General features: G+C 46.3%; 1 protein-coding gene across 1 annotated transcript in view; it reads right to left on the bottom strand.

Annotated features, from left to right (window-relative positions):
- Window positions 1-14940, bottom strand: part of RPS6KA3 (ribosomal protein S6 kinase A3) — a 122943-nt gene that overhangs the window by 56949 nt on the left and 51054 nt on the right. Inside the window, exon 4 of the mRNA XM_033950052.1 lies at window positions 9777-9858. Coding sequence (XP_033805943.1) covers window positions 9777-9858 — 82 coding nt within the window. The remainder of the gene's footprint in view (window positions 1-9776; window positions 9859-14940) is intronic.

Here is a 14940-nt window from a genome sequence, read left to right as displayed (position 1 = left end):
GGCCAGAATTGGATAAGTGCTACAGATAGTCCAAAACAGAAGATAAGGGGGAATATTGAGGCTCCTTATGATGAGAAAAACACCACATAGAAAATCTAATCCACTTTTGGTGATAGCATTGCCTAGTGGTAGGCTTCCTAGAAGCTTCTAAAACATCTCTTACAGATTGAGAAAACTGAAGAGGGGTTAAGTTGAGAGGTACCAAGCTGTCAGGTGTAGAGACTGCAGGTTGGGATGAAGCAGAGATCCTTGACTCTGTGTAAGCAGAAAAGGAAAAACTGGTAGAAGGTATGGCTCCCTGCTGCTGAGTTGAAATAGAAGGGAGTACCAAGGTTGTCTTGGCCACCGAGGAGCGATTAGAATCATGATGGCATGATCGTTCTTCAACTTGACCAGAGTCTTGAGAATGAGAGGTAATGGAGGAAATGTATACAGGAAGAGATTCGTCCATTCCAGAAGAAAAGCATCTGCCTCGAGGCAATGAGGAGCATATATCCTGGAGCAGAACTGAAGCAGTTTGTGGTTGTGGGGAGCTGCAAAGAGATCTATCTGTGGGGTTCCCCATTGTGAAAAAAATGTGATGAAGAGGTAAGGAATGAGAGTCCATTCGTGAGGTTGCAGAAGACGACTCAAGTTGTCCGCCAAGCAATTCTTCGCCTCTTGAATGTAGACAGCTTTGAGGAAGGTGTTGTGGCGGATTGCCTAGTCCCAAACCTTCAGAGCTTCTTGACAAAGGGACGCAGATCCCGTCCCTCCTTGTTTGTTGACATAATACATGGCAACTTGGTTGTCCGTACAGATGAGGACTACCTGGTCACGAAGAAGATGCTGAAAAATGTTGAGAGCCTTGAAAATCACTCTGAGTTCCAACAGATTTATGTGACATTGACGATCCGTACTGGTCCAGTGGCCTTGAATACGGAGACTATTGAGATGAGTGCCCCAAGCGTAGGTCGAAGAGTCTGTCGTGAGGACCTTTTGATGAGGGGGCGTTTGAAAAAGTAAGCCTCTGAAAAGATTGGAAGAGAGCATCCACCAATGGAGAGACTTCTTCAAGGAAGGAGTGACTGAAATGTGTCGAGAAGGAGGGTCGCAAACTTGCATCCATTGAGATGCCAGGGTCCACTGAGGAATTCTGAGGTGAAGTCTGGCAAAAGGAGTCACGTGTACTGTGGAGGCCATGTGACCCAGAAGTACCATCATGTGTCTCGCTGAGATGGAAGAGCGGGAAGACACTGTGTGATAGAGTTGTAGAAGAGCCTCCAGACGTTGTTGTGGAAGGAATGCTCTGAGTTGGACAGTGTCCAGAGCAACTCCAATGAATTGTAGATTCTGTGAGGGCTGAAGTTGAGATTTGGGAAAGTTGATTTCGAATCCCAAACTTTGTAGAAACCAGGTAGTCCGTTGGGTCGCTACAATAACCCCTTGAGATGTGGAATCTTTGATGAGCCAGTCGTCGAGGTAGGGAAATACCCGAAGACCATGGTTCCGGAGAGCTGCCGCTACCACTACCAGGCACTTGGTGAACACTCTGGGAGACAAGTTCAGGCCGAAGGGTAGTACTCTGTATTGAAATTGTACATTCCCCACCCGAAATCTGAGGTATTGACGGGAAGCCAGATGAATGGGGATATGAGTGTAGGCCTCCTTGAGATCCAGAGAGCATAACCAATCGTTTTGCTCGAGAAGGGGATAAAGAGATGCCAGGGACAACATTCGAAACTTTTCTTTGACTAAAAATTTGTTGAGAGCCCCGACAGAATGGGTCGCAGATCGCCCGTCTTCTTTGGAACAAGGAGTAATGGGAGTAAAAACCCCTGTTCTGCTGGTCCAAGGGAACTGGTTCGATGGCATAGAGAGAAAGCAGAGCTTGAGCTTCCTGAAGAAGAAGGGCGGTCTGGGATGGATTGGAATGATACTCTCTTGGAGGAAGCTCTGGTGGAACCTGAGTGAAATGAAGAGAGTATGCTTCCCCGATGATGGTAAGCACCCAGAGGTCAGATGTAATTATCGTCCATTGGTTGTAAAAATGATGGAGACGACCTCCTATAGGGGGAAAAGGAGACAGAGACAGAACGGTGGAGGTTATGCTCTGTTGTAAACAGTCAAAAAGGCTGAGAAGCCTTAGGTGCAGCAGAAGGTTGGGGGTTTCTGTTAATAAGAACATAAGAAACGCCTTCACCGGATCAGACCGAGGTCCATCCAGTCCGGTGCTCCGCACAGGTGGCGGCCCATTTAGGTACTCCTTTTTGGAGACCCGACTTTACCGTATCCCTCAATATGATATGCAAGAAGGTGTGCATCCAACTTGCGCTTGAATCCCAGTACAGTAGTCTCTGCCACAACCTCCTCTGGGAGTGCATTCCAAGCACCCACCACTCGCTGTGTGAAACAGAAATTCCTGACATTTGTCCTGAACCTGCTGCCACTCAGTTTCAGGCTATGACCTCTTGTCCGTGTCACCTCTGAATATGTTAGCATTGCTGCTTCCTGGTCTATTTTATCAAATCCTTTTAATATTTTAAAAGTCTCTATCAAATCCCCTCTCATTCTTCTCTTCTCGAGGGTAAACAGTCCCAGTTTCCTGAGTCGTTCTTTGTAGCTCAAATGCTCCATTCCTTTGACAAGTTGCTTATGAGGTTGTTGCTTTTTCAGAGGAGGGCGAGTATAAGGAGCCGGCTTTGGAGCAAAACGCCTTTGATAGATAAGAGCAGGGCACGCAGGATTGGCAGGAGCTGGCTTTGGTTTAGGTCTGACTATAGAAGCAAATGATTTTTCATGGTCAGATAATTTCTTGGTGGCTGCCTCGATGGATTCATCAAAGAGGTCTTTGCCCTCACAAGGAATGTTAGCTAAGCGGTCTTGAAGGTTAGAGTCAATGGTACGAAGCCAGGCAAAACAACGCATAGCTACAGAGCAAGCAGCAGCTCGGGCAGACAACTCGAAGGCATCATAAGATGATTGGAGGAGATGCAGACGTAATTGAGAGAAAGAAGCAATGACTTCTTGAACTCAAAATGCATTTGGTTATCCAAATAATCCAAAAACGTAGGTAGAAGAGAAAGAAGAAATTCAAAGTAAGTGCTGAAATAAAAATTATAATTGAGAACTTTAGAGGTAATCATAGCATTTTGGTAGATGTGACGTCCGAATTTGTCCATAGTTTTCCCCTCCCTTCCAGGAGGAACTGTGGCATAAACCTTGGAAGGATGAGATCTCTTCAAGGAGGACTCAACAAGTAGGGATTGATGAGATAACTGTGAGTTGTCAAACCCTTTGCGATGCAGTTTAATACCTAGAGTCCAATTTTCCTGGAACAGCTGGTATGGAAAAAGGTGTTTTCATGCATCGACCAAAAGTCTGATTCAAAAGCTTATGAAGTGGAAGCTTAAGACACTCTGCCGGAGGTTGAGGAAGATGCACGACTTCTAGATACTCCTTAGAATACTTGGAGCCAGTATCCAACTGAATATCCAAGTCTACAGCCATCTGTCGCAAGAAAGACGAGAAAGATAGCTGATCTGCCAATGCTTTGCCTTGAGAAGGACTCGAGGACGTCAAGGCAGCCTGTGTCGAAGAAGAAGCTTCGACTGGGAAAAAAGCATCAAAGGAACCTGGTGACTTGGACGAGGCAATCAAGACCAGAATATCCTCGAGGTCCGGCATCGGAGACCTCAAACGAGGAGGCGGTGGTCTGGTCGAGGTTGAAGTAGATCGAGGCTTCGAGGAAGATGGTCTGTCATGCAAAGAAGAACGACGCCTGGAAGGATGCCTCGATGAAGGCCTCGAATGTCTGTGAGAACTGTGTCTGGAACCAGATCTCGAGGATCGAGGAGATTTCGCCACGGAGACATAAGCAGCCGATGCATGAATAGGACTAGAGGCTGTAGTTTGAAGCTCCAGAGGCTTGATGGAGGAACCTCGATGCACTCTCAAAGACTCTGCTCCTTGATTAGAGTGTGAGGATTCTTGTTGAGGCACTCGCAAAGAATCTGCTTCTTGCTTTTCGTGCTTGGATGCCAGACCAGACACTCGCAGAGACTCTGCTCCCTGCAAAGAGTGTGGAAGTTCAGACTGGGGCAAAGGAAGCGGCTCGACCTCGCGGGAGTCTACTGAATACCCAGGCTGGATAAGAGGAAGCAATTTTGGTCCCATGGTAGTAAGGAACTGTATAAACTGCTTCTCTAACATGGAAAGACGCCGGCAAGGATGGATCCGCGTCTGAAACCGGACCACCTGCTTTGGCTGGAGGTTCCTTTGAGGTAGTGTGAGTGTTTCGACTTAGAAGTCTTAGACACTTTAATCACCACCGGCGGAACCGACTGCTGAGCTATCTGACCTGAGGAAACAGGGGAAGATACAGCAGATGACGTCGAAGCAAGAGCCGCTGCAAACGACGAAGGTCTGATGAGGCTCGAGGTGGAAGCAGCAGGCGCAGAAGGAGTCTCGATGGAAGTCGAGGCCGAAGACGCCTTCGAAGTCGAGGGATCAGTAGGAGACCCCTTCTAGAAAAGCTTATCCACTAGAATGCAACGACGCTTAAAAGCACGAGGCTGAAGTGTTTGGCAAGGCAAACACAACCTAGGATAATGTTTTGGCCCAAGGCACTTGAGGCAGCGTTCGTGAGGGTCCGTAAGAGAGATCGCGCGCTGACATTTGCTACACCTCTTGAAGCCCGTAGCAGGCCGGGACATAGACAGAAAAATGGCCGCCGCAAAGTCGAAGTCCTCGGGCTGCGGCTGAGTGGCCTGTCCCAGTAAACTAACGGAATAAATTTTTTTTTTTTAAACTAAAATAAAAGAAATAAAATAAAACAGCGATTCATGAAGAAAAAAACACAAACCGCGGTTGAGAGAAGGCACAAAGTTAACAAAGTTAAACGCAGAGAGCCAAAGACGGACTTCTCGGCTCCGCGGAAAACTGAGAACTCGCGCATGTGCAGTGCGGGCGACTCAAAACTGAGTTTTTTCAAGCAAGTCTGCTTGCGAGGCGTCCGCAGGGCTCCGTCAATGACATCACCCATATGTGAGAATACCTGCCTGCTTGTCCTGGGATAATAAAGTTATTATTATAATAGAGGATGAAGTAGAAGGGACCTGCTGGGAGTCCAAGTTTAACTTCCAAAGTGAAACCAGTGATCAGGTCTAAGAGGGCAGAGGGTTTAAATAAGTGCAGAACCATAGAATCATCTCTGGGATCAAGAGCCTTCATAGGCTCCAAAGCCCCAGACTGCAACCCTGTGATGCATCCTGTGATGACAATGGTATAGAGAGAAGCATTATCATCCGAATCACCCTCTGAAAGGTCTCCCTGACCCTAGCTGCAGTTAGCAAAGTAGATGCACCCTGGGAGCCTCTACCCTCTTTTGCTGTGTGAGAAGTGCTGCCAGACTTCTCCTTAGAAGGACGGCTCTCCTGAAAGGCTTTCCACATCAAATTAATATATTCAGGTGCAAAAGTTGTATTAGGCAGCGCTGAGTTTCCAGATGATGTCTCCAGCTAGCGTCTCTTGGGTTCCATGCCACCGTGCAACTCCATGCAGAACGACCACTGTTCCAAGGGCCAGTATGAAATATGGCCTGAATCAAAGGGCTTCTCACCCTTTCCTCAGTCAAAGAGCACAAAGAAGTGGCTAAGCCAGATGCTCCCACCACCTGTTCAGGTGCTGCATGGAACATGGAGCAAAAGTACTCCTTGGGAGTGCAACCTGCACACTCCTGGCATGAATTAGAGACAAAGGAGCCTGAGGACTCTATCACTGCCAGTTCTGAGGCAAAATGAGGCGATTTGAAGCTTTTGGAGAACTTTAGGAAAAAAAATCTGGAAAAATCCAAGATGGCCACCACCACTGTTTTGACACCAAGAAATGCTTCAAAAAAATGACCAAATCAAAAATAAAAACCAGCGATTTTAGAATTTTAGAGGTGAGGGAACATATGGAAACCTTCAAAAATCAGATTTATAGCTCCCCCCCCTCCCCCGATTCTCTTCATAGGCTGTAACAGCCTTACTCATTGTGACCTAAGTAGGAAATGTGCTGCAGCCTGCCTCAGCTCCAAAGGTAGCTGAATCATGGAGAAGAGATCACTTCCTCAGAGAACACATCCTCATGCACTGAATCTTCAGGCTGCCAGCTAGACCGGCGTCTGAGTTTCCAACCTGTGGACTGCAAAACTCAAAAAAAACAATGGAGAAGACAAAATGCAGCCTGCACCCTGCAAGACACCGGTGAGCTTCCTATGGATTCCTGACAGCCTGTGCTTGAACTCCTGCAAGCAATAGGTGAGTAAGCTACATAGGGATGGCCCTGAGCTCCAAAAATGCTTCTGCAGGATGGCTAACAGGTTCCACAAGGGATTGGTCTGTCAAGTGCAGACCAGTCTGCTTCTTCTCCACACAGGCATTGCTGAACCCTCGAACTGGGAAGCTCTTAGCATCAAAACTGAAGAAAATAGCTGAACCCCCAACCCCCAACTAAAATAAAGAAAAGGGGAGAGCAGAACAGAAACACTCATTCAGGCTCACGTACAGAAGGAAAAAACTGTAGGTGGCAGCAGAGCCCTCTGTGAAGTAGGAGGGATACAGAAAATCTCCGGAGTGAATTCCTTCTGCAAGGATCGTGACTATGGGGGAATTATCCACTTGTCCAGAATGACACACCTATAGCCATAATGCCCTTGTATCGCTCTATGGTACGGCCACATCTCGAATACTATGTGCAATTCTGGTCGCCGTATCTCAAAAAGGATGCAGTGGAATTAGAAAAAGTACAGAGAAGAGCAACAAAAATGTTAAAAGGGATGGGACAACTTCCCTATGAGAAAAGGCCAAAGTGGCTAGGGCTCTTTAGTTTGGAGAAGAGACGGCTCAGGGGTGATATGATAAAGGTCTAAACCAGTGTTCTTCAACCTTTTGACACCTATGGACTGGCGGAAATAAAAGAATTATTTTGTGGACTGGCGGTTGAAGATCACTGGGCTAAATTGTGGGCCAGATCCCGCCCATCTCCACCCCATAATAGTACTAATTGTAACACCATTTTTTTCCATTCATTTTTCATATATATATATATATATATATATATATATATACATACATACACACACACACAATATAATCTTATTAATAATGTTTAATCACAAAATTAAACTACACAAAGAACAATGTATGTTTGCTTCTCAACATTCATTCCTACCCAACACAGATAACCCCCATGCAAATCTGAGACCACAAACTAAAAGTATATATACAGTGGTGCCTCACACAACGAACTTAATTCGTTCCAGGAGCAAGTTTGTTATGCGAAAAGTTCGTTATGTGAAACGCGTTTTCCCATAACAATACATGTTAAAAAAAATAATTCGTTCTGTAGCATAAAATATGCTAAGATGACATAAAAAAAGATAAATTTATCTTGTTAGAGCTGTTAGCATGATATAGAGGGGATATATGTGAAGGGGAGGGGAGACAGGGGTTTTGTTGATCCTTGCTGTGTATTATAATCACCCCCCACATACTCCCCAGTACCTTTTTGAATTCCTCCCATCTTTCCCAGCCAGTGGCGTACAGGCCAGAAGCGCAGAGATCAGGAGCAATTCCTCTGCACGCCTGTGTGGGCCCATGCCGATCTCCGAATGGCTGCAGTTAGTTCTTGTGAGTCCCGCGAGAGCTGGCTGCAGTTAGTTCTTGTGAGTCCCGCGAGAGCTGACTGCAGCCATTCAGAGATCAGCGCAGGCCCAGGCAGTAGCACAGAAGGCTTGCTCTTGATCTCTGTCTGCGCTTCTGGCTGGGAAATTTGCTAGACCACCAGTTCGAGTGAGCGGGTGAGAAAGTTGCAGCAGTGGTGGCTTTTTTAAAAAAATATGTGGCGGCGGGGGGAGGTTTAAAAATATGCGGTGGCGGCGGGGGGAGGTTTAAAAATATGTGGCGGCGGGGGGAGGTTTAAAATATGCGGTGGCGGCATAAAAATATGCAGCAGCGGCGGCAGGGGGGTTTAAAATATGTAGCGCCACTGCACAGGGAGCCAGGCGGAGAGAGGGCAGTTAAGCGATGCAGCTCGGGCGACTTCGTTGTGTGAAACGAAGTTCGTTGTGGGAAGCAAGACCTGAAGTTCGTTGTGCGCAGCGTTCGCTGTGCGAGGCGTCCGTTATGCGAGGCACCACTGTATATATATATATATATATATAGAAATGAAACCCTAAGATTCAAGACTTTGCATGCAGTACAACCCCAGAGAAATAGAAACAAATGCATTTCTTCCTGAACAGTGCAAAATACAGACAGGAAATGTAAATTAATCACTAAATTCAAAACTAAAATCATTCCCCCTACCTTTGTTGTCTCCCTCCCTCCATGCTGTGCCTTAACTTCTGGCCTGCTCCCGCCTGGCCGTTTTATGCCACCCCCGGTGTTATCTTCAGGCCGGCTCCCTCTTCCTTACTGACGCAGGACACAAAGGCGCGGGCAGTAGCTCCTTGCGTGTTTCATCCGGAACCATTCCTTCTAACATTGCGACGTCAGAGAGAAGGCTTCTGGTTCAGGTGCAGGACGCGTGTAGGAGCCACTGCCTGTGGCTTTGTGCACTGCGGCAGTGAGTAAGAGGGAGCCGGCCTGAAGATAACACCACATTGATCGCAGCGCAGACCGGCGGCTGAAGAACACTGTCTCGGGCCCGATGCACGTGCCAGCCCTGTGGATCAGCAGGAAATTTCTGAGTACCGACACCTGTCTGCAGACCGGCGGTTGAAGAACAATACTGAGTGGAGTGGAAAGGATAGATGTGAATCGTTTGTTTACTCTTTCCAAAAATACTAGGGCCAGGGGGTATGCAATGAAGCACCTAAGTAGTAGATTTAAAACAGACCAGAGAAAATATTTCTTCACACAACATGTAATTAAACTCTAGAATTTGCTGCCAGAGAATGTGGTGAAATCAGTTATCCTAGCAGAGTTTAAAAAAGGTTTGGATAATTTCCTAAAAGAGAAGTCCATAGGTCATTAAAATGGCTTGGGGAAATCCACTGCTTATTCCTAGGATAAGGTACATAAAATCTGTTTTACTACTTGGGATCTACTTAGGTACTTGGGACCTGGGTTGGCCACTGTTAGAAACAGGATGCTGGTCTTGATGGAACCTTTGGTCTGTCCCAGTATGTCAATTCTTATGTTCTTATTGGGATTTTTTTTTTTTTTAAATCTTGTGACTTAAGTTTTGTATTGTTATATTGAATAAATAAAACATTTCAAGTTAAAAAAAAAATTATTGGGATGCTAAACCCAATGGAAATTACCTCTCCTTGGACACAGTCAAGGAATTTGTTCAATATTGGGAACACTTAAGCACCCCATGAGCTGCCTCCTATGGTCAAGATTAGAGAATGATACTGGGATAAATTTGTCCTCGTCCCTGCAGGAACTCAATTTCCCCGTCCCTGTGAGTTTTGTCGTTGTCCCTGTCAGCTCTGCCTTAACCGCACAAGCTTCAAACACTTATGATTTTAAAATGTTTGAGGTTTGTGCAGATGAGGACAGAGCTTGGAGCAGAGGGACAGGATAAGAATTTACTAGGACAGGATGGGAAAATGAGTTCCCGCGGGGATGGGGAAAAATTTGTCCCTGTGTCATTCTCTAGTCAGGATCAGCAGCATCTCTCATATCTAAAGATTACCACTCAACATTTTGTATTCAGAGCATTTGAGTTCTTAGGTGTCTTCATATTTATATTGCAGTTATTATGACCACTGTCAAACTACAATGATGTAAACAAATGTTCTTTACCTTTTAATGTGGCTTTTTTCAATACCTTCATTGCATAAAGCTGTCCACTATCTGATCCTGAGATTTTCCTCACAAGAAATACCTGTTTTCAACAATTACAAAAAAGAAATATCCATAAAACTAATATTTCAGATCAGAGAAATTTCTCAATTTTAAAAAAGCTCAGTGATTCAACATTGGATCTTCTTTCCAATCAGATTATTTTTGCCTGCTGATGACTAATAAAACTAGAATTTAATACACCACGTATTTATAACAGTTGGGAAGATTAGGTACTTACCTCAATAACCTTCTTTCTGTTAACACAGCATATGAGTCCTGACAAGTGTATTAAGTCCCCCAAATAGCAAGTTGTTGCAGAAGGAATCAAATACTTTTTCTTCAGCTCTGCCTCCTTCCTCAGTGGGCTGTACTGCCTCTCCTTCAGTTTGTGGGCTCTCTTAGGAAGATTAGGAAATATTGGATGCTGCAGATGGGCAGACTGGATGAACCATTTGGCTTTCATTTACTGTCATGTTTCTATTCAATAATCACTACAATAGGAAACAAATACTAAGAAGGAGGGGGTACAGGGAACTTCCTCAACAAGACAATTCTGTTCTGCTCTGTAACAAATGTAATAAACTATTTTAATCAAATCATATTGATGTGGAAACTAGAGATCACCTTTGGAAGAAAGGAAGGAACAATGCGTAGGAGCACGTTGGAGTCTGTAATCCAAAAAAGGATCCCTGCAGGACAAAACCTGAAACTGATACCCTGTGGGCCACCAGAAACAGTGTCTTAATGGTGAGATCCATTAAGGACACCTGGTCCAGAGGCTCATAGGGCGGACGTGCAATGGCCTGGAGAACCAAATCGAGATTCCAAGTTGGGCATGAATGACATAAAGGAGGACGAAGACACAATGCGCCCTTGAGAAACCTAACAACATGCAGATGAGCGGCCAGAGAGCCTCCCAAAGGTTTAGGATCAAGGCAAGAAAAGCCCACAATTTCTCAGAGATTTGACAGCAAGCCCTTTCTCCAGTCTGTCCTGAAGGACGGTGAGAATCAAGGATACCGACATTGAGGATAGGTCCTCATCTTTCTGGACACACCAAGATTGAAAACACTGCCAAGCTTTTGCATTGGCTGCCACAGTTGACTTCTTATTTCACAAGAGAGTAGCTATCACGCCCAAGAGTAGCCCCTGCGGACTAAGGCCATGCGCTCAAGAGCCAGGCCATTAAGACTAAAGTGGTACGGATCCTGGAGCCCTTGATCTAGCTGTAAACAAACAAGATCGGCATAGCATGGTGAACACAGTCACATCGGGTGCCATGAAAATCACCTGACCCTGGTGCGCCTTGATGCGTTGCAGCAGACAGCCTATCAGAGGGAAGCCATAAAAATGACCCTCCCAGGGCAAGCAAATCCAAACCTTTGCTTCCTAGCTTGCAAAGGCTGAAGAACCAATCTGCTTTCTTGTTGCCCGCTGATGCCATCAAGTCAAAACATTGGATGACCCCATTTCTCTATTATGCAGCTGAAGGCTCTCTGGGACAGGGACCATTTTCTTGGATAAAGAGTCTGACGGCTGAGATAATCTGCCTGGACGCTGTCCACTTTGGCTATGTGCACCGCAGAAACTGCTAAGAGGAGGTTTTCTGCCCAGAGAAATAGGAGCTGGACCTCTTGACAGAGTCATGAGCTCCTGGTGACTCCCTGGCAATTGACATAAGCCACCACTGTGGCATTGTCATGAAGATATGCACCTGATTCTGAAGATGACTCTCAAAGTGCAGGAGAGCCAGTCGAATCACCTAACCTATTTGTTGTCATGACTAGTCTGTTTTCAAACGATTGTGAATGTCTACTTGTAAACCGTTCTGAGCTTCTGGGAGAATGGGATAGAAATCGAAATAAAGCTCTTGGAGATTGATCACCACTTCCTCTCAGATGGGGAGCACTGACCCTGGACTGTCCGTGCAAAGAGCACCCATCATGAGGATCACCTAAGTGGCGATCCAGAGGAGAAGACCCTGGGATAGAGCCAGTTATCTAGATATGGGTAAACTTGGATCCTGACCTCTCTCAGATAAGCTGCTACCACCATAACCTTGATGAAGGTCTGAGGCGTTGTCACCAAACAGCAAGGCCACAAACTGGAAGTACCACTGCAGAACACAGAACTTCAGAAATTTTCTGTGCTCCAGAAAAATAGGGCTATGAAGAAAGGCCTCTGTCAAAACCAGGGAAGCCAGAAATTCTCTGGGAGTCACAGAGGAGCAAATGACCGACTGCACCATTTCCATCCTGAAGCGGGGAACCTTGACAGCCTTATTGACCATTTTGAGGTCCAGGATTTATCTCCAGTCTTTGGAGTCTCTCTTGGGCATGATGAAGTATATTGAGTATCTGCCTGATCCTAAGTCGAACTCTGGGTGGGTTCTATGGCGCAATGCCCAGCAACCTTTGGATTGTGGCCTCTATCTAGACTGCCTTGTCTAGTCTCCCCACCAAGGCGTTCGGAAGAGATCTGAAAGGGGGGGGGGTCGATAAAACTTGAGGGATATCTAGGACCCAGCAATCTGAGATGATGGTCATCCACTTCTCCAGGAAGGCCGACAGCTGCCCCCCAATCCGGGGGCCTGGCGTCAATTGTTTCTTTGGGGTAGACACAGAGCAGCCTCTTGAAGCCTGGGAATGCAGACCTCCTTTGAAGTGCTGTTTGGATGACTGATAGGACCTCTGACCCAAGGAACCTCCATAGTACTGACAGGAACATCTGGAGGAATGAATGCTAGAATGCCCTGGTCCTCGAGAGGACCAGGACCTACTATTAGGCAAGGACTTGGGATTACAATCCTGCACATTATTCATAAGGTCATCCAGACCTTACCAAACAACAATTGCCCCTTGAAAGATTGCTTACTGAGAGTCGCCTTGGAAGAGGAATCACTGGACCATTACCTGATCCACAACATCCGGCACACAGAGACAGAGTACGCTGAAAGTTTGCTCATCACTCTAAAGAGATCATACAAGGCATCAGCCACATAGTTTACGCCAGAAATCAAGAAGGGAAGATTCTGTAGTTCAATAGTATCAGGATTGTGATGAAGCTTTTTTTTTTGTGTGTTCAATCATCTTTATTGACTTTTTAACAAGTACAGCAATTGGACAGGCTCTTGCTAAAAAAGATGAGGCTGTGGCTGCCGAATTAAAGAGCTGCTTGAGGACCAAATCAACCCTATGGTCTTGTGCATTTTTCATTACAATCCCTTCCTCACAAGGGAGAGAAGTACGCTAGCTGACCTGAGTTAGCAAGGAATCCACACTCGGAGATGCAAAACACTGGATAAACACATCTGCCATTGGATAGAGTTTGGACATGGCTCTAGCCCACACATGGACAACTACAGTCCTCGAGGGCCGGAATCCAATTGGGTTTTCAGGATTTCCCCAATGAATATGCATTGAAAGCAGTGCATGCAAATAGATCTCATGCATATTCATTGGGGAAATCCTGAAAACCCGATTGGATTTCGGCCCTCGAGGACCGGAGTTGCCCATGTCTGCCTTAGCCACTGTCGGGGCCCTTCCAGGGCCTCCAGTGATCTGTGAGCGTTTGTGCATGTCTGGATGATCAGAAAAGGACGAAGACTGTAGTTTCATACTACTCATGAGAGAGCCACTAGAATGGTCTCCGGACTCAAAGGTCTCTCATACGAAGAAAGACTAGGCAAATTGCAGCTCTATATTCTAGAGGAGCGCAGGGAAAGGGGGGACATGATTGAGACATTTAAATATGTCACAGGACGTGTCGAGGTGGAAGACGACATCTTCCTTCCCAAAGGACCCTCGGTCACAAGGGGGCACACGCTCAAACTCAGAGGAGGGAACTTTAATGGTGACACCAGGAAGTACTTCTTCACAGAAAGGGTGGTGGATCACTGGAACAAACTTCCGGTGCAGGTGATCAAGGCCACCAGCGTGCTAGACTTTAAGAATAAATGGGACATCCACGTGGGATCACTATGAGGGTCGAGCTAAGGAACTAAGTCATCAGCACCCAAACTTAATGGGGTGGGTCAGTAGAGTGGGCAGACTTGATGGGCTGTATCCTTTTTCTGCCGTCATCTTTCTATTCTATTTCATTCCACCGCTGCTGACTGACCTACGTCTAATTTCAACTCCTGGAGGGATTCCGAAATCAATCCGATCGAGGCAGAGGGCTTGAAAAGTCTCCACATCGTGGGGTCCTCACCTACATCTGGAGCATCTTCCAGATTGTGGAGATCCGCGAGTGCAGCTAAATCTCCCCTAGTGGTGGTGCCAATCTGCGCAAGCAATGGCAAGGTCAAATCATCTGGATCATTCATGTCATCAGTCAGCATATCGTCCCTAACCAACTTGGGGACTCTGGACTGCAGACCCATGTCCTGAGAAGTAAAGACCTTGCCATCAGCATGGGCGCCACATGAGGCGCATTTGGCATCTTTTTCTTGGCTAGATAAGACTGGAGGAGCATGTTAATAAATTCAAGGGGGAAACCCCTCATTCGGAGTCACAGTCACATCCTAGGAACTCTTTTTGGTGCTCTTCTTCACCTTCGACACCAAATCACAGCTGGGTTTCACCAGGCCACGTGCTTCGACTGGCCATGGATGGACTGAGTAGTTGGACCCCCCAAAGGGGTCGAGGGAACTAAGGCTGATGAAATTTTCCCCTCCTCATGTGTGGCACAGAATGTGGAACATGTCTGTTCACCAGCCATTCATCCACCGGAAACAGGTGGATCCAAAGTATCCTGCCCTGAGGAGTCCATTAGAGTGGTTTTCTTGCAAAAATGAAGCTTGTAAGTGTAAAAAATAACTTTAAATTCAAATTGGGAAAATCCAAGATGGTTGCTGCGTGAGCAATTTTCAAAAGAAAATAGCCCAGATGAACTAAACTCCCCAAAATGCAGTGATTTTAGGTGGGGGGGGGGGGGGCCTAGGACTAACCACAAACTGCCCAAAAATCACTTTTGGAGACCCCCCACCACCACCACTAGGATAAGCTGTCAGCCTCACTGTGCCATGCTGTGCTGGGAGCTGCAGAAAGGGAAGTGGAAACAGCTTACATGGAGATCCTCTGCCTCATCAAGCCTTGAAACCTGGACTTCTGATCTTCTGACT

This window comes from Geotrypetes seraphini, chromosome 6 (assembly GCF_902459505.1).
Source record: "Geotrypetes seraphini chromosome 6, aGeoSer1.1, whole genome shotgun sequence".
Classification (NCBI taxonomy): domain Eukaryota; kingdom Metazoa; phylum Chordata; class Amphibia; order Gymnophiona; family Dermophiidae; genus Geotrypetes; species Geotrypetes seraphini.
The sequence above is the reverse complement of the archived record's forward strand: the minus strand, read 5'-3'. Positions and strand labels throughout refer to the sequence as shown.